Source organism: Phyllobates terribilis, unplaced genomic scaffold, assembly GCF_046119375.1.
Source record: "Phyllobates terribilis strain yellow unplaced genomic scaffold, ASM4611937v1 Scaffold_4__5_contigs__length_816908805, whole genome shotgun sequence".
NCBI classification, from domain to species: Eukaryota; Metazoa; Chordata; class Amphibia; order Anura; family Dendrobatidae; genus Phyllobates; species Phyllobates terribilis.
In genome coordinates this window covers 750,643,706-750,665,433 of record NW_027362764.1, presented here as the reverse complement: position 1 = coordinate 750,665,433, position 21,728 = coordinate 750,643,706, and the positions used below count along the sequence as shown (strand labels likewise).

At 40.6% G+C, this 21,728-nt stretch overlaps 1 protein-coding gene and 1 long non-coding RNA gene across 2 annotated transcripts in view; one reads left to right on the top strand and one right to left on the bottom strand.

Annotated features, from left to right (window-relative positions):
- Positions 1-1,299: 1,299 nt before the first annotated feature.
- On the bottom strand, positions 1,300-8,463 carry TRIB1 (tribbles pseudokinase 1). Its single transcript, XM_073679876.1, has 3 exons — positions 7,862-8,463; positions 5,165-5,457; positions 1,300-3,349 (listed from the first exon to the last, which is right to left on the bottom strand). The coding sequence occupies exons 1-3, from the start codon at positions 8,165-8,167 to the stop codon at positions 2,881-2,883; spliced, it is 1,068 nt and encodes a 355-aa protein (XP_073535977.1). The 5' UTR covers positions 8,168-8,463; the 3' UTR covers positions 1,300-2,880.
- The window catches only part of LOC141266033 (uncharacterized), a 76,264-nt gene continuing 60,979 nt past the window's right edge, over positions 6,444-21,728 (top strand). Inside the window, exon 1 of the long non-coding RNA XR_012320185.1 lies at positions 6,444-6,581. This is a non-coding gene — a long non-coding RNA (uncharacterized lncRNA). The remainder of the gene's footprint in view (positions 6,582-21,728) is intronic.

Below are 21,728 nucleotides of genomic sequence, written 5' to 3'. Positions count from 1 at the left end.
ATGTTCTATGTGTTTAAAGAAACATACATGAAAATTTGCTCCCACTTTCCAATGTATATACTATTCCCTATGTTATTGTTCAGTACAAGACAGTTTAGTTTTGAGTGGTGGTCTCCCTCATTGAGCTTGATAACATGTGGTCCTGGTCAGCTGAAGTAATCTGTATCATGCGGTTTTGCAAGGGCATAGCGCCCCTATATCTAAAGTCCACACACCCAGCCAAGACCCCCATTTTCCTGTAGCATGCTGGGGCGTAGAACATGAGTACCTCGCTCACGGCTACCGCCCTGCGCCATGTTACAGATACACTGATTCGGCAGAGTATCACTTATGATATATACATACACAGGCTCAGCATACAGTATCACACACAATAAGCTCAGAAAACAGTATCTCCACTGCTGCTGCAATGTTTGCAAAAATGGTGGAAAATATAACCATGGTGGCTCCAGAACTTCCTGTCGGGTTAAAGTGTAGTGGTGTCAAGCAGAACCTGTAAAGGGCCTACATATTTATCATTGCTGTGAAGGTGGGATTCCACTATCACTGAACACGAATAATTCAAGGTAACTGACCATCACTGATAATATCAAAATCAGGCATACAAAGAGTCTGTCATGGCATAAAGTATAATAACTTTGGTCCAGAAATATGGATATGCAAATGATAGGAAGCAGAATAAGGCAGCCCTACGTGGCCCCTACATCCGGAAGTCCGAATCTCCAGACCTTGACCTTAAATGGTTAGTCTCATCTTCAAAGATGGGTATATTTTATAATTTACTGCTTATTAAACATTTTAGGCGTTCTTGAAATATTAACACTTTTCTATTGTTTACAGCTCAATGCCTAGGAGACCGACCACTGCTGCGGTCTCACTTGTAAGCACTGTGCTGAAGTTGGTCGAGATTTAAGAGGTAACAGTGCACTGTAGAGATTCTGGTCAGCTTCAAAACAGCGCTTACTGGCTCAATAGCAAAGAGCTTATAAGCACTGCGCATGTTCTACAGGCTAGCAGTGGTGGTCGGTCTCCAAGGTAACAAGGTGTAAACAAAAGAAAAGTGTTAATATCTCAAGAACAGCTGGAAATTTTAATAAGCAGTAAATTGCAAAAATGTTTCTATTTATAAGCTCCATCCGACAATATATCAATCTATGAAGACGGGAATAACCCTTTAAGAGTAGTAATTCAGCAGGAAAACTGGTCATTTAATAATAATAATTGTTATTATTATTACTACTTTTATTAATAAGTACCTTTGCGATAAGACGCCTATAAATTCACGACCAAGACGACAAATTTAAAAAAAGAAATATTTATTACAACAAACTTTACAAATGTTCCTGTCATCGGGAATTTTTTCACATATTTACACAAACATAATAGTGTTTTTTTTCAATTCTGTTTTCAGCAAACGCTTACTGTCACTATTTACAGGCTCATCCATATACAGCGTATCACAGATACGAGAGAGACAACCGTGAGGCAGTTAGTGCAAAAAAGGGCCAAGGTCGCCCCCATAGGTCACTCACGATTTTAAAAAAAAAAAACTTTTTGAGTTTTTTTTTTTACTGATGCTTTTTTTTTTTGCCAACAGTTATTCACATTACAATTGTTGAGTAATTTTGGGATTATTTTCTTTTTTTTTTTCTTAATTTACAATTCAAATTAAAAAAAAGGGAAAAAAAAATTTTTTTTTTTTTAAACTTCTCTGCCATCGTGACAGGTTGTCAAGCACCATCTTATAACAGGACTCCAGGGCAAATCGGACCCACAGGCTGTAACACATAGCAAACCATTAAGGATAGGGTCAGTGGGTGCAGGGGTGGTGCGGCCGCAGTGTGGACGAAGCTCTATTCACCCAGGGTGGGCCAATGGCCACAGGCGACAATTGGGCATGTTTTGGCCTCACCATCTGGCCCTACACTAAGTGGTTGATATCAGTTACATCAAAGGATGTAGCAGAGCTGAGTTTATTATCGTGCCTCACAGTGAGCGTTATCTCCAGAAAACCATTGTGACGCAGCCCTAAAAAGCAGGATGACAAACTCAGCTCTGCTACATCAGTATTCAACCAGTTCAGTGAGAAAAGCATCTACTTCAGGTCTATAAAAAAAGAAAGAAAATGTAGTCACCATGAACCTATTTACAAAAGAATCTGAAGTTGTGAAATGCGTGGCGCCGAGGCCAAAAATAATGAGGTATATGTGTCATCGTCACCATTTCTTCACTCTGCTAGGACACCTGTAGCACTCTACAAAAATTTTATGACCATAATGTATGAATTTGATTTTTTTTTTTAAAAAAAAAAAAACATTCAGTTCTCTTCACGGCCCTTTTTTTCAGAAATAATAAAGGAGAATATAATCACATAGAACTCAAAACGAGACCCATATTTCCCACACTGCACTTCACTGGCCAAAACAATATTTATAAAAAAAAATAATAATAATTACAAAAAAATTCTTGAAGTGATTGGCACCAGCTCGAAAAATGTAATGATCACTCGAAATTTTTGAAACACCACATAGGAGTAAAGCCCACCACATAGGGTCAACCACCTACACCTTGATAGGAAGCCGTTTCGCAACCATTATACCGTCCACCGATTTATGGCTGCCTTCATTGAGTAGGTCATGGGTCCATTCTTAAATTTCCCAAAAACCATAGTGAGGGTTCGTAATTTTTCTTCTAAAAATACCCCACAACAAGAAGAAGCACCAACCTCCCCCCCAAGACAAAAGCTCTTGCAATAGGATAATTGTTGGCAAAGACCAGAAGGGCATTTATCTAAGGGATAAAAGATAAGATGGTTGTCCAATTTTAAAGTTTATAAAAGTCCTTACAAAGAGGCAACCGTGGTCTGTTAGATGGGATAAGCTAGCAGAAGAACGACTCCAGGTCATCACAGTTCGGAGGGATATCCGGGACTAGTTGGTCAGTGTTACTCGATTCCTGGTCCGCTAAACTGGGTTGTGTCGCGGCCTCAAACCAGGGATGCAATAATATCTCATCTGCAGTCAGTCTTTCAGAAGGTTCCTTCCTCAAAAGGCTTCGTATAAGGCACCTGGCTTTCGGAGACACATGGTCCGGGATACAGAATTGTCCACGTCGAATTTTTGAAAAGAGGGAACTCGGATCTGAGTCATGGAAAGGATAGCGTCCCACCAAGAGAGTGAAAAGCATGACTCCCAAGCTCCAAACATCGGCCGATCTCCCAGAATAAGTTCCCGTGGTGTTCAGAATCTCCGGACTCACATAAGCGGGGCAGCCATGTTTGTCCGACAAAGCGTCGTCCTTTCCTTTCATGATATGAGCGTCCTCCAAGCTTTCCAGTCTGAGTTGAGTCCTAAAAAACAAAAAAAAAGAAAATTTCAAAAACGGTTCCAAAGAAATGGGTTGAACATTTAGAAGTTAACGAGAACTCATGCGCCATAACTCCCACCCCAGTGAGAAGTCCCTCAGTGGTGGCCACTTCAACTTTTTGTGTTGGCCGACAGAAGAAGTGCCAATGCCTACGGTCTACTACGGAGTGGGAATGTCCTCCGATAGTGTCAAGTTGCTTACATAACACCTTCTTCTTTGATGGCAGAGGTTGTCATCGAGATCTAGACTACAGTGGCCAAAAATTCAGGCAACGCAAGATAAAAGGGCACTGGTAAATCGGGGGCGACGTATTTTGGAGTTCTATAAAAGATAGGCGAGATGAAAGGCTCACAGAGTGGAGAAGTGAATTTTTTTTCACCTTGTAAAGTGTTCCTCATTCTGTCCTTACCGTGAACTTGAGTAATGCAAAGAGAGGACGGAAAACATGACTCAAGAGCAGCGGCAGTCTGGCTGCAAGTGACGGATATCATACCAAAAACCTTGCACCTGTGCTAGTCAGATACAAAGATTCCTACCGCAAAACGCTGCTGAACCCTCTCCTCACCACAGGAAACATCTACAGTTTTTTTAATATTCTGACCAAAAAGTTGGCGTAATGTGGCCAGTGCTGTCCCACCCTCGGGCTCAACTCTCCACAGCCAGAAATGTAAAGGGACATTTAAAAATACATCTGCCAATCCGACTTCTGAAATCACCACCATGACCACAAATTTGACAGCCCCCACGCTCCCCTCCGCTCACTCTTGGCATCGCTCTTCTCTAACATCAGCTTACATACCAGTGACATGACGTGGGTAAATATCCCGAGTGGAACACCATGAACACAATGTATCCCTGATGCGGTGGGATTTCCAAGCGTTTTGGCCGAGAATTTAATACTTTCCGCCATATATCATTAATTTCACTCAACCATAAAAGACGGGTTGAAATAACATAAAAATGGGCAACGGGCCAGTGTGGAAAACCACTGTATCGATAGGTACCAGTCATGCTCTCTGAAGGTTGGCGTTTTGCTAGTGCCCATCGTTGTCCCCTCTTTCTTAACAATCTGATGTAATTCTGCACTAAACAAATAAAATCATGCGCCCTTGCTGAAAACCACTTATAATGCAAAATGACAAACTCAGCTCTGCTCCATCTCAACCACTCAATCCATGCCAGTTCACTCTACACCATATTTCGTTTTTAGTCTCACTTCCCACAGCCATGACTAAATGCAGTAAAAACAAAACTCCACTCGCCCCCTCTATCAGGTCATCGCCTCCGAGAGCTGCCAATGTTCCATTACATGAAAGAGTTTGGCCTGCGTTGCTCAGGAGGGGAATCCGAATAAGGCTGTCAAGTGATACCAACGCAGAAAAGCTGAGCTGGGTAAAATTCAGCAGAGCTGAGTGTCATATGGTCGCAGCCACTGACGTAGGTTGCAATTTTTCAGCGAGAACCTCCGGCATAATCTTAGCACGGATTGATATATTGAGAAAATAGACAAACACAGCTCTGCTATTTCAGCATCTGCTCATTTTCCGGCGCTGGTTTTGCTATGAGCAATACGAGTGTAAACAGACAGAGCAAACACTCCGATGGAAATACTAATATTTGGGAGCAATATGGAAGGAGGGGGAGGAATGGCAGGTTAAAGAGGGTTGCACCTGTCCATAACATTAAGAAAAGAGGCACCTTGTGACTCGCGCCTCAGTGAGGACGGTACAGTATGTGCCTATTCCTTAGGAACCTGTCATCTCAGCCAGAAATGAGGCATTTCTACCTCCCGTCTCACCTTTCTTTGTCGGAGAAGACGAACTTCCTCAGCTTGAGGTCTCCTAAGACGATAGAAGATCGATGGCAGTGGGAAACGGCGCTAATGATCTGCTTAAATAACTTGGCCGCCTCCTCTTCGCCCAGCCGCTTGCAGCTTCGCACGTAGGAGTGCATGTCGCCAAACTCCTTCTCGAAGAATACATAGGCCTTGCTCTCTCCATGGATGATCTCTACAATCCCGGTGATGTTCCGGTGCCAGGGCAGGTGGATGTACGGCTGGATTTTTTTCTGGTAGTGCTTTAAGGGGAAAACCTGCGAAAAAGGGAGAGAAGATGAAATTTAATGCTTTAGCTCCATGCAAAGTGCACATCATCAATAATCCTACTCTATAGAGGCGAGGAGCTCCAGTGAAAAGCAGCATATGGGCCCTTTGTATTATTTTTCTATCGTTTTATCTAATAGATGGAAGTGGCTTTTAATTGAACGGTGGCGCCCCCTTCCTACTGACAGCTACACAGGGTGCACATTTGGCAGGCTCAACTAGCCCATATTTGCATATAATGAGTGCAACCAAAAATAAAATCCAAAAATTCTCTCCATTTCTAATGAGGCTCCTGGACAAATGAAGCTCTCCATATATTCCCCTGTCACTCAGCTCCAGGCAGGATTAAGGTTACCGGAGGGGATCAGCATTGACGTAACTTGTCGAGTCCAATTAAAAATCTGCAAAATGAGACGTTGGCTGAAGAATGTGATTGTGTCATTGTATGAAAGCGGGGCAGATATCACATGTGAAGTAATTATTAACCACCTGGTGGACAGAGAGCAGGCTGCAGGGGCCCTCAAGGTCTGGTATTAGGTGCTATTATCATGCAGTGTGCAGAATTAGACCCTTCGCCTTAAGGCTGGAGTCACACGTGCAGTTTTTGGAGCCAGAACAGTTTTTTTTCCAGAAGCAACATCTGCTGGCTTTGTCTCAAAAACTGCATGTGTTTCCAGCCCAAAAATTATGACGGTCCAGTGCGACCACTACTGCAGAGCGGAGAAGACTCTTTGTAGAAGGGCAGATGAGGTGACAGCACTGTGCACATAGCCAATACTCAAACTAGGCCATCCTAACAAAGGCCACAAGCAGGCAGTGGCAACTAGGGGTAGTAGTTCTACAGTCAAAGGTGATGGTCAGCATTTCAAGAATTCGGAAAAGGAAGAAATCCATTTGGAAGACCATGCACTCATTGTTACAGGAAGGTATCTCGTGCCCCTGGAGGGGCAATCACTTAGCCAAACTGATTGTTCTGGGAACATGCAGGAAGCGGAAAAGACGGTTCCCAAGAGACACAGCATGGAACTAGAAACTGTGCACCCCTGAGGCAGCGCAGGAAGCAGAGAGCTGGCCCCCAGAGACCACCAGGATGAGGAACACATGAGACATTGAGGTTTGTTGTGTACTTCAGACAATGAAATAACTAGAGTCTGATAGTCATGAATTCATTTTTCGCTTGGCGGTCTATCGGGACAATACAACATCCTGATTGCCTAGGGAGGTCCAACCCATTGCAATACAGAAAGCATTTTAGGTTCCAGCAAAGTGAGGTCACCTTAGTTTGGGAAGACCTGAGGGTCAACAGAGAGTGACGTTAACTCACGCTAACAATGCAAAAAACATTGATAAGTCACCAATCCGATAAAGGTGCCCAGCTGGTAGGAATGAGGTTCCTAAGAGCTAATGGAAATGTCTATATATTAGAAGCTCCTTTCCGTTTGGGCTCCCCTGGGAATACTGCAGACAACACAATGAGGACACAACGCTTTCTCGAGCTTCCCATGAGGCTAAAGACATCAGACTGAGGTCACCCCACAGCTCGCATCCCCCACAAGACTCTGCAGACCGCAAACCAAAAATAAGCCTACATAGACTCAAAAAAAAACACCAAAATATTCAGGTCACCTTAGTCCTTTGGACACTCATGGATGATCACTTTTGCTTTAGGGTTCCCCTTACAGAAACTGAGTAATGTCACCTTGAAGCTATTATGAGACCCTATAGATAAATTATGGAGGTCCTGGTGCTTCCTGGTGCCTTCAGATTCAGCACCCCTCAAAGTTTATGGCTGTCCAAGAATTTGGGGCTCCCATTCACTGAATGAGGCGGCTAAGACCTTGGGTGTCACCTCGTCACTACCGTGAGATCCTATAGACAAAATTATGAGAACTCCCCTTCCTTGAGGCTCCTGCAAAACACCAGGCTGAAGCTCACCATATGCCTTGGGGCTTTGAGATTGATTACCTCATCTGGTTCTCAGACTAAGTGCCCCCAAGACCTTGGGGTTATTGATTGTACAAGGCATAATGAGCTCAGCTAAGATCTTGGGGCTCCCATTCACTGTATGAGGAAGCTGAGACCTTGGGGTGTCACCTCGGTACTACCGTGAGATCCTATAGACAAAATTATGAGGACTCCCCTTCCTTGAGGCTCATGCAAAACACCAGGCTGAAGATCACCCTATGCCTGGGGCTTTGAGATTCAGTACCCCAAGACCTTGGGGTTATTGATTGTCCAAGCAAAATGAGCTCAGCTAAGATCCTGGGGTTCCCATGAGACAGTAGCCAACACTCTGAGGACAACACAAGTTTTTGGGCTCTGTACAGGGTACTATGAGGATGACCCCATGCCTTGGAGCAGATCAGACATTCAGGGCACCCTCCTGGTGCTCACCTTACACTGCAGCTCCTCTCCAGTGTGCAGGTTGAGGGCTCTGGACACGTTGTCCCGGTCTCCAGCAGGCAGCAGCAGGTAATTCCCTATGCAGGTAGGTCCTTGGTGTTGGGGGGCTGCGCTGTGCAGAGCTGGGGGCTGTGGGGAGCCCGGGGAGGGCAGTAGTCCGCTGTCTGGAGGAGACTCGCTGAGCCGGGCGCATTTCGCAGGTGGCTCGTCACTCTCCAGCCTCTTGGAGTGGGCTCTGCAGGTGACCAGACCCCGGGGGGCTCCCAGCCGGCTCTGCCTCTGCACGTTGGCAATCATGAGTGATGCAAAGTGGGGAGAACAAAGGGTCCTAAGAAGAAGTAGTAATCATCCAGCGAGTGTGCAGAGTCCAAAAGCCAAGGGCAGCAGCAGAGGGCGCAGGGCATCCAGGGCGCAATGCTCATCCAGGGTCCTGGAGCTTGGGGCACAGGGAGATGCAGCCTGGCTGAGCTCCTGACTACATCTGCAGCAGGATCACACTGACTAGTACTCATCCAGCTGAATGCACCCTCCTCCAGGGTGACTGACACCCTCACACAGTGTGCGCCCTCCTCCTGGGTGACTAACCCCCTCTGACACACAGTGTGTGTAGTGTAAGGAGACCCACCTCCAGGGCTTGTGCAACACATTCATAATCACATTACAGTCATGGAAAGAGGAGGGGACTGCTGCAGGGGAGGCTCAGTCCTCTGCTTGCATCATTCCTCCTGGCTCCTGCTCACTGCCTAGGACTCGGTTGCCTTCATTTTCATCATGCAGCCCCTGATTGATCGCCCACCAGCACTTGAAAGGGATCGATTGCACACTATTGGGGACTGCTGCATCTGCAGATGACCATGCAGACAGATGTAGCAGAGCTGCATTTATTACCTGCAGGATGCTGATGTGTGCCAAATGACCGACTCTGCTCACTATGGTGCTCTAAAAAGTAATGGCTAGAATGTCACATATAATATTAATAACGACCCACAGATGTAGCAAAGCATCAACTATAACTTTTACATGGGACTGCAGCTTTTAAAGACATATGATATATATATGATCAATCAGCCTTTTAGGAGTTAAATAACAAAGGCAACTCTGCTACATCTGCAGTCAGCAAGTTACAGTGTAGGGTGCAATTCCACATACTGTCCACCAGGGGGAGTAGATGTGACAGAGGAATGTCGGGTTACATTGCAGTCCTGTAATGTTATGTAGCTGCTTAGTTGGGAGACAAGTTTTATTTATTTTTAAACTTTGGAAAAGTTTTGGACACATTGTAGCCGCTCTGATGCATTTTTGATCTGATCAGTGAAAGCTTTGGATAAAAGTGCTTATATGTGTGCAAAACAGAGTGCGGGATATAATAATAATAATCTTTATTTTTATATAGCGCTAACATATTCCGCAGCGCTTCACATACATTATCGTCGCTGTCCCCATCGGGGCTCACAATCTAGATTCCCTATCATTATGTCTTTGGAATGTGGAAGGAAACCGGAGAACCTGGAGGAAACCCACACAAACACGGGGAGAACATACAAACTCCTTGCAGATGTTGTCCTTGCTGGGATTTGAAGCCAGGACCCCAGCCCTGCAAGGCTGCAGTGCTAACCACTGACCACCGTGCCGCCCATGTGGGATCATTATACCTAGGGGTCCATACACTACTGAATCCCGTTCCGAAAAAAAATATTTTTCCCCTGGTGCTTGGTGTCAGGGGGCATCAACAAGGTATGAGCATTTTTTGCAAGGGTATATATAGATACAGCAAAATGAATCTTTGCCCTTGTGATGAAGGAAAGAAGAGTCACACTTCTTCCTCCTTGGGCATAGACAGCTCAGTCGTGGTTCTGACGAGGAGCAAGAACCCCGAATCCGTGCTATTGAAGAGAAGGTTCTGGTTTGGCTTCATACCCTAAGTCCCTGTTCCCCAACCTTTCTAAACTTGAGAGCCACATTCAGGCGAGTCAAATCCAGAGGACTCCCTCCTTCCCTTGCCGAGTAAAGAGTTCCCACTCCCCCCTCCCCTACAGTAATAACACCCAGAGACCCCCATTATCAGTATACTTCCCCACAGAAGCGGTATACCTGCATCTAGGGGTGCCCACCTTACCCTCATTCGATATTCTTGCATCAAGCACTCCCACCACGCTATGGCATCCAGGTTCAAGCACCCCCTCTATCTGGCAGTATCATCCTATGTCCAGTTTAGCACTTACAGTACTTAATTGATCTCTCCAACCCCAAGGCCAATACATACACACCCAGATCTGCTAATCTGTGTGCAGCTACTCACAAAAGTCACCATCTGGAGATCTGCTCTTCGTTGCTGTTTGCTAGACCTGGTGCCAGTGCACCATGTTGGCAGTCAGCCGTGAGCCACACATCATGGTCCCGCGAGCCACATGTTGCTCCCAAGTTACATGTTGGGGATCCCTGCCCTAAGTCAATGTTTCCCAACTCTGGACCTCAAGAGCCACCATCAGATCAAGTCTAAAGGATTTCCTTAGTATTACCCAGAAGATGGAATTATCCTGATACTAAGGAAATCCTGAAAACTTGATCTGTTGGCATCTCTTGAGGACTGGAGTTGGGGAACACTGAAGACCCTTTAAAAGAATCAATATTGCCTCCTCCAATAGGTGGCACTGGAGAACCTGCATATAGGCTATCTGCATATTTTATTTCCCCGGGAGGATTGCATGGCCTAAAAGTCTTCCTCCTCTTATTTCAGCATAGGCTCACCTCTAGGGAGAGGCCACAAGTAATCAGGCATGCTATTGGTCTGAGCTGCAGTGAGACAACCCCCTTAAAGGGAACCTGCCACCATGAGAATGTAGGCCCCATGTTATAGAGCAGGGGGAGCTTGATATATAGTTTTGTGAGAAAGGATTTAGTATAATCTGTTTTTTCATCATTTAATCCTCTGCTCTTTTTGGGATCTTCAGTCCAGTGGGCGGTCCGAGCAGTGATTGACAGCTCCCTCTTCGTGCACACCTATACAAAGAAAGCTGTCAGTCACTGATAGGACCGTCCACTGGGCCAAAAATCGCAGAAAGAGCAGAGGACTAAATTACTCACAGGTTCCCTTTAAGAATTAAAGGGCTATAGTGACTGTAGAACACAATATTAGTCAGAGCCATGTTCACATAGTACAGTAACATGAGCTTCAATTGGGATTGAACCCCAACCAGTCAGTGGTGGCTGGGATTTGGGGTCCGTGCTGGCACTGCTGGGGCTTTGTACTACATGCAGTGTATTGGACGCTTTCGTCATCTATGGATTATACTCCAGTCACTTCCAGAGCAGCATTCAAAATTCTGTTGTTATTGAAAATGGAAAACTCCACCGTCAAACCTTAGTTGTGAGCTGAGACCTGGTCTTTAATCATGTAACTGGTGATTGAGCTCCCACCATGAGCTGCAAGGATTCTGAATGCAGCTTCGGATGTGAACAGAGAAGAAAAGACAAAGTAGAACATTAAAAAAATAAACTGTTTTTACAAAGATTCTCCGCATGTTCTAACCTACTGGTGTGACACACACGACGGATAAGCTGGAATTATTAGTGACACATAAGTGACCGGCGTCACCACCAGGCCGCCAGCTCCTGCGGACCTGAGCCCTGCCGCCATGACAGCTGCAGACAGATTACAGGCGGCGTCCTCCATCTACATACATGTTATTCCACGGAAGAGGAAACTGCAAGACAAAGCAAAGCCGATCATTTACTGCAATTATTGAAAATTAACCGGTAACCCAAGTCTGCGGCTAAGATAAGCAGCGGCTGATTGTGCACAGCGGTGCGGAGACGTAACAGGCGGTGGGGGAAAGCTCCTGATGGATCATTTATACCCTCATTTATGTAATGCTTATGTAATGATCAGACATAATGAATCAGATTGGTTACATAATATATCCACAAGCTCCTGTCTATATCTGTCTGTCTATCCATTTAAAGGGGTTGTGTTATGTCCAGGAGTGCACCGCTGCCCGGCCTCCCGACTCCCTGCGTTCCGGAGAGCCTTAGGCTATGTGTGCATGTTCAGGATTTGATTGCTGAAATTTATGCAAGGTTTCTGCATCTCTTGGCAGGAAAACTGCTGTGGTAAAAACTCACCAAACATGCACCGTGTGCATATAGCCTTAGAGAGCGGTGTTGTGATTTCAATGGACACCTGTAGCCGGACGTCCGGCTCGTAGCCCAGTGGTTTGTGCAGACACTGGTTCCTTAGTTTTGGTACGTGACGTCCAGGCTCACTTGCAGCACAGAGTGGATCATTACCCGCCGTTCTTCTAATCTGAAGATTCCTCCCTGCAGAGGTCTGTGCCCCTCCTGCTGTTATTCCAGTTTGTCGCTGTTCTCCCAACCGCGGGGACACAAACCGCTGCCGACACCTCAGCTTCACACATTGCGATCTGCCGGTGTAATAAACCAAAGTCTGAGCTGAAGCAGTCTGCGCTCTCAGTGTGCGGCGAGTGGTCAGAACGGAGCAGGAGGCCACGCTCATCATGCAGCAAAGACCTCATCCGATTTTTAAGGTTTCATGTGGCTAAAAAAATGAGCTTTTAATCCATCACACGACACAAATTACAGCGAAGGGCATGAAAAGGTGATCACTTACAGATTTTATCGACTCCTGCTACTTCCACGATTTTTTAGAACCTTACGGCTTGTCTGGCTTCATCTTCCAATTTCAATGTTAAGAAAACTATCTATCTATTATCTATCTATCTATTATCTATCCCAAGTCTATCTATCTATTACATATTATCTATCCCTCTATCTATCTATCATCTATCTATTATCTATCCTCTATCTATCATCTATCTATTATCTATCCCTCTATCTATCTATTATCCATCATCTATCTATCTATCTATCCTCTATCTATTATCTATCATCTATCTATCTATTATCTATCTATCCCTCTATCTATCATCTATCCCTCTATCTATCTATCCCTCTATCTATCTATCATCTATCTATCTATTTATTATCTATCTATCATCTATTATCCATCATCTATCTATCCTCTATCTATCCTCTATCTATTATCTATCTATCTATCTATCATCTATCATCTATCTATCATCCATCTATCATCTATTATCTATCTAGTATCTATCTATCTATCTATAATCTATCATCTATCTATCTATCATCTATCTATCCCTCTATCTATTATCTATCGTCTATCTATCATCTACAGTTATATGAAAAAGTTTGGGCACCCTTATTAATCTTAAGCTTAATGTTTTATAAAAATTGGTGTTTTTGCAACAGCTATTTCAGTTTGATATATGTAATAACTGTTGGACACAGTAATGTTTCTGCCTTGAAATGAGGTTTATTGTACTAACAGAAAATGTGCAATCTGCATTCAAACAAAATTTGACAGGTGCATAAGTATGGGCACCCTTATCATTTTCTTGTTTTAAATACTCCTACCTACTTTTTACTGACTTACTAAAGCACTTTTTTTGGTTTTGTAACCTCATTGAGCTTTGAACTTCATAGCCAGGTGTATGCAATCATGAGAAAAGCTACTCAAAGTGGCCACTTGCAAGTTGTTCTCCTGTTTGAATCTCCTCTGAAGAGTGGCATCATGGGCTCCTCAAAACAACTGTCAAATGATCTGAAAACAAAGATTATTCAACATAGTTGTTCAGGGGAAGGATACAAAAAGCTGTCTCGGAGATTTAACCTGTCAGTTTCCACTGTGAGGAACATAGTAAGGAAATGGAAGAACACAGGGACAGTTCTTGTTAAGGCCAGAAGTGGCAGGCCAAGAAAAACATCAGAAAGGCAGAGAAGGACAATGGTGAGATCAGTCAAGGACAATCCTCAGACCACCTCCAGAGAGCTGCAGCATCAACTTGCTGCAGATGGTGTCACTGTTCATCGGTCAACTATACAACGCACTTTGTACAAGGAGAAGCTGTATGGGAGAGTGATGCGAAAGAAGCCATTTCTGCAAGCACGCCACAAACAGAGTCGGCTGAGGTATGCAAAAGCACATTTGGAGAAGCCAATTTCTTTTTGGAAGAAGGTCCTGTGGACTGATGAAACCAAGATTGAGTTGTTTGGTCATACAAAAAGGCGTTATGCATGGCGGCAAAAAAACACAGCATTCCAAGAAAAACACTCGCATCCCACAGTAAAATTTGGTGGAGGTTCCATCATGCTTTGGGGCTGTGTGGCCAATGCCGGCACCGGGAATCTTGTTAAAGTTGAGGGACGCATGGATTCCACTCAGTATCAGCAGATTCTTGACAATAATGTTCAAGAATCAGTGATAAAGTTGAAGTTATGCAGGGGATGGATCTTTCAGCAAGACAATGATCCAAAACACCGCTCCAAATCTACTCAGGCATTCATGCAGAGGAACAATTACAATGTTCTGGAACGGCCATCCCAGTCCCCAGACCTGAATATCATTGAACATCTGTGGGATCATTTGAAGAGGGCTGTCCATGCTCGGCGACCATCAAACTTAACTGAACTGGAATTGTTTTGTAAAGAGGAATGGTGAAAAATACCTTCATCCAGGATCCAGGAACTCATTAAAAGCTACAGGAAGCGACTAGAGGCTGTTATTTTTGCAAAAGGAGGATCTACTAAATATTAATGTCACTTTTCTGGTGAGGTGCCCATACTTATGCACCTGTCAAATTTTGTTTGAATGCAGATTGCACATTTTCTGTTAGTACAATAAATCTCATTTCAAGGCAGAAACATTACTGTGTCCAACAGTTATTACATATATCAAACTGAAATAGCTGTTGCAAAAACATAAATTTTTATAAAACATTAAGCTTAAGATTAATAGGGGTGCCCAAACTTTTTCATATAACTGTATTTATCTATAATCTATCTATCTATAATCTATCTATTATCTATCTATCTATTATCTATCCATCTATCTATTATCTATCTATAATCAATCATCTCACTGCACATTCATACATGTTGTTCTCTTGCACACGTCACCCACACACTGTAACGCTGGGTTCTGTGGGAATCAGCTTCTATTTCTGACTTACTGCAGTTACCTTACAACTCGACATAAAGTAACAAATCCGACATTACAGGATGTGAGCTGTGACCCTGACATAATGACATGGTGCCAGGAGGTGTCACTTTAGGACCCCAATGCAGAATCTGTGCCGGGGCCGCCACCTATTTTGTGCCGTTACCAGTCTGAATTTCTGAGATATTTTGGACGCTCTCTCCCTATAAGTTACTGGTAGTTCTTCATTGCTTGCACATATGCAGAGACGTGCCCGATACTTGCAGCTCTCCCCATTGTTTTGCATGAGCTTGCTTATTATCCTGTAGCCCATCCCAGACTTGTGCAGGTCTACCATTTTGTCCCTAGTGTCCTTAGACAGCTCTTTGGTCTTGACCATGGTGGAGAGGGTTGGAGTGATATTGATTGAGTGTGTGGACAGGTGCCTTTTATACAGGTAACGAGTTCAAACAGGTTCAATTAATACAGGTAATAAGTGCAGAGTAGGGGGGCTTCTTAAAGAAAAACTAACAGGTCTGTGAGAGCCAGAATTCTTGCTGGTTGGTAGGTGATCAAATACTTATTTCATGCAATCAAATGCATTTTAATTATGTAAAAATCATGCAATGTGACTTTCTGGTTTTTATTTTTAGATTCTGTCTCTAACAGGTGAAGGGTACCTATGATAAAAATTACAGACCTCTCCTTTCTTTGTAGGTGGGAAAAAATTGGCAGTGTATCAAATACTTATTTTCCCCATTGTATAAGTCACAATATATTGTACAGTCGCTCGTTCCCCCGCGTGAGTTATTTCGGGTCGGCGTGGGCCAAGAGTGGTGCACAAAAGAGAACATAGTTCAGGTCGACAATAGGTGCACGTTGAGCGCACAGGTATTGTTCCCACACATTTCAGGCTATCAATGAGTGATGTAAACGTATTCACATTCTTCACAGAGGTAAAATTATCTGTAAATGTCATCCGGCCGTCACCGGCAGCGGAGCGCAGGCCGCGCACATATAATTACACTGCTGTTCCATATGTGCCTTCAGCTATAGAGCGGAGTATTCTGGGAACCACATGCGGCTCTGCTGCTCCATGACTCATCGCATGGCCGCTTCTATAATGTATCAGAGCTCCAAAGTCAGGTGTCAAAGGAGAGAGGATTATCCGCAGGCGGAATTTGCTTTCTTGCAAAATGAAAAATAGGATTTTCATGGAAGTCTGTAGAATATTGCAACTAATAACAATGGGATGTTCTGTTCACCGTCGTGTAGATCTTAAAACTCATATGTGTAACTAAGCAGTGTAAATGTGTATTCAAAGAAACCCGTAGTTAAAAACTCCTGGCTAGAAATGTTTTTGTAGTGAACAGTATTATAGAAGTTATATTCTTGTACACAGGGGGTAGTATTATAGTAGTTATATTGTTGTACATAGGGACAGTATTATAGTAGTTATATTGTTGTACATAGGGGGCAGTATTATAGTAGTGATATTCTTGTACATAGGGGGCAGTATTATAGTAGTTATATTCTTGTACATAGGAGCAGTATTATAGTAGTTATATTCTTGTACATAGGGTGAAGTATTATAGTAGTTATATTCTTGTACACAGGGGGTAGTATTATAGTAGTTATATTCTTATACATAGCGGCAGTATTATAGTAGTTATATTCTTGTACATAAGACCAGTATTATAGTAGTTATATTCTTGTACATAGGGGGAAGTATTATAGTAGTTATATTCTTGTACACAGGGGGTAGTATTATAGTAGTTATATTCTTGTACATAGCGGCAGTATTATAGTAGTTATATTCTTGTACATAGGACCAGTATTATAGTAGATATATTCTTGTACATAGGAGGCAGTATTATAGTAGTTATATTCTTGTATATAGGGGCAGTATTATAGTAGTTATATTCTTGTACATAGGGAACAGTATTATAGTAGATATATTCTTGTACATAGGAGTAGTATTATAGTAGTTATATTCTTGTACATAGGGAGCAGTATTATAGTAGTTATATTCTTGTACATAGGGGGCAGTATTATAGTAGTTATATTCTTGTACATAGTGGCAGTATTATAGTAGTTATATTCTTGTACATAGGAACAGTATTATAGTAATTATATTCTTGTACATAGGAGTAGTATTATAGTAGTTATATTCTTGTACATAGGGGGCAGTATTATAGTAGTTATATTCTTGTACATAGTGGCAGTATTATAGTAGTTATATTCTTGTACATAGGAACAGTATTATAGTAGTTATATTCTTGTACATAGGAGCAGTATTATAGTAGTTATATTCTTGTACATAGGGAACAGTATTATAGTAGATATATTCTTGCACATAGGAGTAGTATTATAGTAGTTATATTCTTGTACATAGGGAACAGTATTATAGTAGATATATTCTTGTACATAGGAACAGTATTATAGTAGTTATATTCTTGTACATAGAGGCAGTATTATAGTAGTTATATTCTTGTACATAGGGAACAGTATTATAGTAGATATATTCTTGTACATAGGAGTAGTATTATAGTAGTTATATTCTTGTACATAGGGAGCAGTATTATAGTAGTTATATTCTTGTACATAGGACCAGTATAATAGTAGTTATATTCTTGTACATAGGGGGAAGTATTATAGTAGTTATATTCTTGTACACAGGGGGTAGTATTATAGTAGTTATATTCTTGTACATAGCGGCAGTATTATAGTAGTTATATTCTTGTACATAGGACCAGTATTATAGTAGTTATATTCTGGTACATAGGGAACAGTATTATAGTAGATATATTCTTGTACATAGGAGTAGTATTATAGTAGTTATATTCTTGTACATAGGGAACAGTATTATAGTAGATATATTCTTGTACATAGGAACAGTATTATAGTAGTTATATTCTTGTACATAGGAGCAGTATTATAGTAGTTATATTCTTGTACATAGGGAACAGTATTATAGTAGATATATTCTTGTACATAGGAGTAGTATTATAGTAGTTATATTCTTGTACATAGGGAGCAGTATTATAGTAGTTATATTCTTGTACATAGGACCAGTATTATAGTAGTTATATTCTTGTACATAGGGGGAAGTATTATAGTAGTTATATTCTTGTACACAGGGGGTAGTATTATAGTAGTTATATTCTTGTACATAGCGGCAGTATTATAGTAGTTATATTCTTGTATATAGGGGCAGTATTATAGTAGTTATATTCTTGTACATAGGGAACAGTATTATAGTAGATATATTCTTGTACATAGGAGTAGTATTATAGTAGTTATATTCTTGTACATAGGGAACAGTATTATAGTAGATATATTCTTGTACATAGGAACAGTATTATAGTAGTTATATTCTTGTACATAGGAGCAGTATTATAGTAGTTATATTCTTGTACATAGGGAACAGTATTATAGTAGATATATTCTTGTACATAGGAGTAGTATTATAGTAGTTATATTCTTGTACATAGGGAGCAGTATTATAGTAGTTATATTCTTGTACATAGGACCAGTATTATAGTAGTTATATTCTTGTACATAGGGGGAAGTATTATAGTAGTTATATTCTTGTACACAGGGGGTAGTATTATAGTAGTTATATTCTTGTACATAGCGGCAGTATTATAGTAGTTATATTCTTGTACATAGGACCAGTATTATAGTAGTTATATTCTTGTACATAGGGGGAAGTATTATAGTAGTTATATTCTTGTACACAGGGGGTAGTATTATAGTAGTTATATTCTTGTACATAGGGGGCAGTATTATAGCAGCTATATTCTTGTACATAGGGGGTAGTATTATAGTAGTTATATTATTGTACATAGGGAGCAGTATTATAGTAGTTATATTCTTGTACATAGGAGCAGTATTATAGTAGTTATATTCTTGTACATAGTGGCAGTATTATAGTAGTTATATTCTTGTACATAGGGGGCAGTATTATAGTAGTTATATTCTTGTACATAGCGGCAGTATTATAGTAGTTATATTCTTGTACATAGGACCAGTATTATAGTAGTTATATTCTTGTACATAGGGGGAAGTATTATAGTAGTTATATTCCTGTACACAGGGGGTAGTATTATAGTAGTTATATTCTTGTACATAGCGGCAGTATTATAGTAGTTATATTCTTGTACATAGGACCAGTATTATAGTAGTTATATTCTTGTACATAGGGGGAAGTATTATAGTAGTTATATTCTTGTACACAGGGGGTAGTATTATAGTAGTTATATTCTTGTACATAGGGGGCAGTATTATAGTAGCTATATTCTTGTACATAGGGGGCAGTATTATAGTAGTTATATTATTGTACATAGGGAGCAGTATTATAGTAGTTATATTCTTGTACATAGGAGCAGTATTATAGTAGTTATATTCTTGTACATAGTGGCAGTATTATAGTAGTTATATTCTTGTACATAGGGGGCAGTATTATAGTAGTTATATTCTTGTACATAGCGGCAGTATTATAGTAGTTATATTCTTGTACATAGGACCAGTATTATAGTAGTTATATTCTTGTACATAGGGGGAAGTATTATAGTAGTTATATTCCTGTACACAGGGGGTAGTATTATAGTAGTTATATTCTTGTACATAGCGGCAGTATTATAGTAGTTATATTCTTGTACATAGGACCAGTATTATAGTAGTTATATTCTTGTACATAGGGGGAAGTATTATAGTAGTTATATTCTTGTACACAGGGGGTAGTATTATAGTAGTTATATTCTTGTACATAGGGGGCAGTATTATAGTAGCTATATTCTTGTACATAGGGGGCAGTATTATAGTAGTTATATTATTGTACATAGGGAGCAGTATTATAGTAGTTATATTCTTGTACATAGGAGCAGTATTATAGTAGTTATATTCTTGTACATAGGGGCAGTATTGTAGTAGCTATATTCTTGTACACAGGACAGGGGGGCAGTATTATAGTAGTTATATTCTTGTATATAGGAGCAGTATTATAGTAGTTATATTCTTGTACATAGGGGAAGTATTATAATACTTATATTCTTGTACATAGGGGCAGTATTATAGTAGTTATATTCTTCTACATAGGAGCAGTATTACAGTAGTTATATTATTGTACATACGGAGCAGTATTATAGTAGTTATATCCTTCTACATAGGAGCAGTATTATAGTAGTTATATTCTTGTACATAGGAGCAGTATTATAGTAGTTATATTCTTGTACATAGGGGACAGTATTACAGTAGTTATATTCTTGTACAAAGGGGGCAGTATTATAGTAGTTATATTCTTGTACATAGAGGCAGTATTATAGTAGTTATATTCTTGTACATAGAGGCAGTATTATAGTAGTTATATTCTTGTACATAGAGGCAGTATTATAGTAGTTATATTCTTGTACATAGGAGGCAGTATTATAGTAGTTATATTCTTGTAATTAGGGGCAGTATTATAGTAGTTATATTCTTGTACATAGGAGCAATATTACACTAGTTATATTGTTGTACATAGGGGCAGTATTATAGTAGTTATATTCTTGTACATAGGATCAGTATAATACTAGTTATATTCTTGAACATAGGATCAGTATAATACTAGTTATATTCTTGTACATAGGGAGCAGTATTATAGCAGTTATATTCATGCACATAGGGGCAGTATTATAGTAGTTATATTCCTGTATATAGAGGCAGTATTATAGTAGATATATTCTTGTACATAGGAGCAGTGTTATAGTAGTTATATTCTTGTACATAGGGGCAGTATTATAGTAGTTATATTCTAGTACATAGGGGTAGTATTATAGTAGTTATATTCTTGTACATAGGGGGCAGTATTATAGCTGTTATATTCTTGTACATAGAAGGCAGTATTATAGCAGTTATATTCTTGCACATAGGGGCAGTATTATAGTAGTTATATTCTTGTACATATGGAGCAGTATTACAGTAGTTATATTCTTGTACATAGGGGGCAGTATTACAGTAGTTATATTCTTGTACATAGGGAGCAGTATTACAGTACTTATGTTCTTGTACATAGGGAGCAGTATTACAGTAGTTATATTCTTGTACATAGGGAGCAGTATTATAGTAGTTATATTCTTGAACATAGCAGCAGTATTATAGTAGTTATAGTCTTATACACAGGAGCAGTATTATAGTAGTTATATTCTTGTACATAGGAGCACTATTATAGTAGTTATATTCTTGTACATAGGAGCAGTATTATAGTAGTTATATTCTTGTACATAGGAGCAGTATTATAGTAGTTATATTCTTGTACTTAGGAGCAGTATTATAGTAGTTATATTCTTGTACTTAGGAGCAGTATTATAGTAGTTATATTCTTGTACATAGGAGCAGTATTACAATAGTTATATTCTTGTACATAGGAGCAGTATTATAGTAGTTATATTCTTATACATAGGAGCAGTATTATAGTAGTTATATTCTTGTACATAGGAGCAGTATTATAGTAGTTATATTCTTGTACATAGGGGCAGTATTATAGTAGTTATATTCTTGTACATAGGGGCAGTATTATAGTAGTTATATTATTGTACATAGGGGGCGGTATTACAGCAGTTATATTCTTGTACATAGGGTCAGTATTATAGTAGTTATATTCTTGTACATAGGGGCAGTATTATAGTAGTTATATTCTTGTACATAGGGGTAGTATTATAGTAGTTATATTATTGTACATAGGGGGCGGTATTACAGCAGTTATATTCTTATACATACGGTCAGTATTATAGTAGTTATATTCTTTTACATAGGGGCAGTATTATAGCAGTTATATTCTTGCACGTAGGAGCAGTATTATAG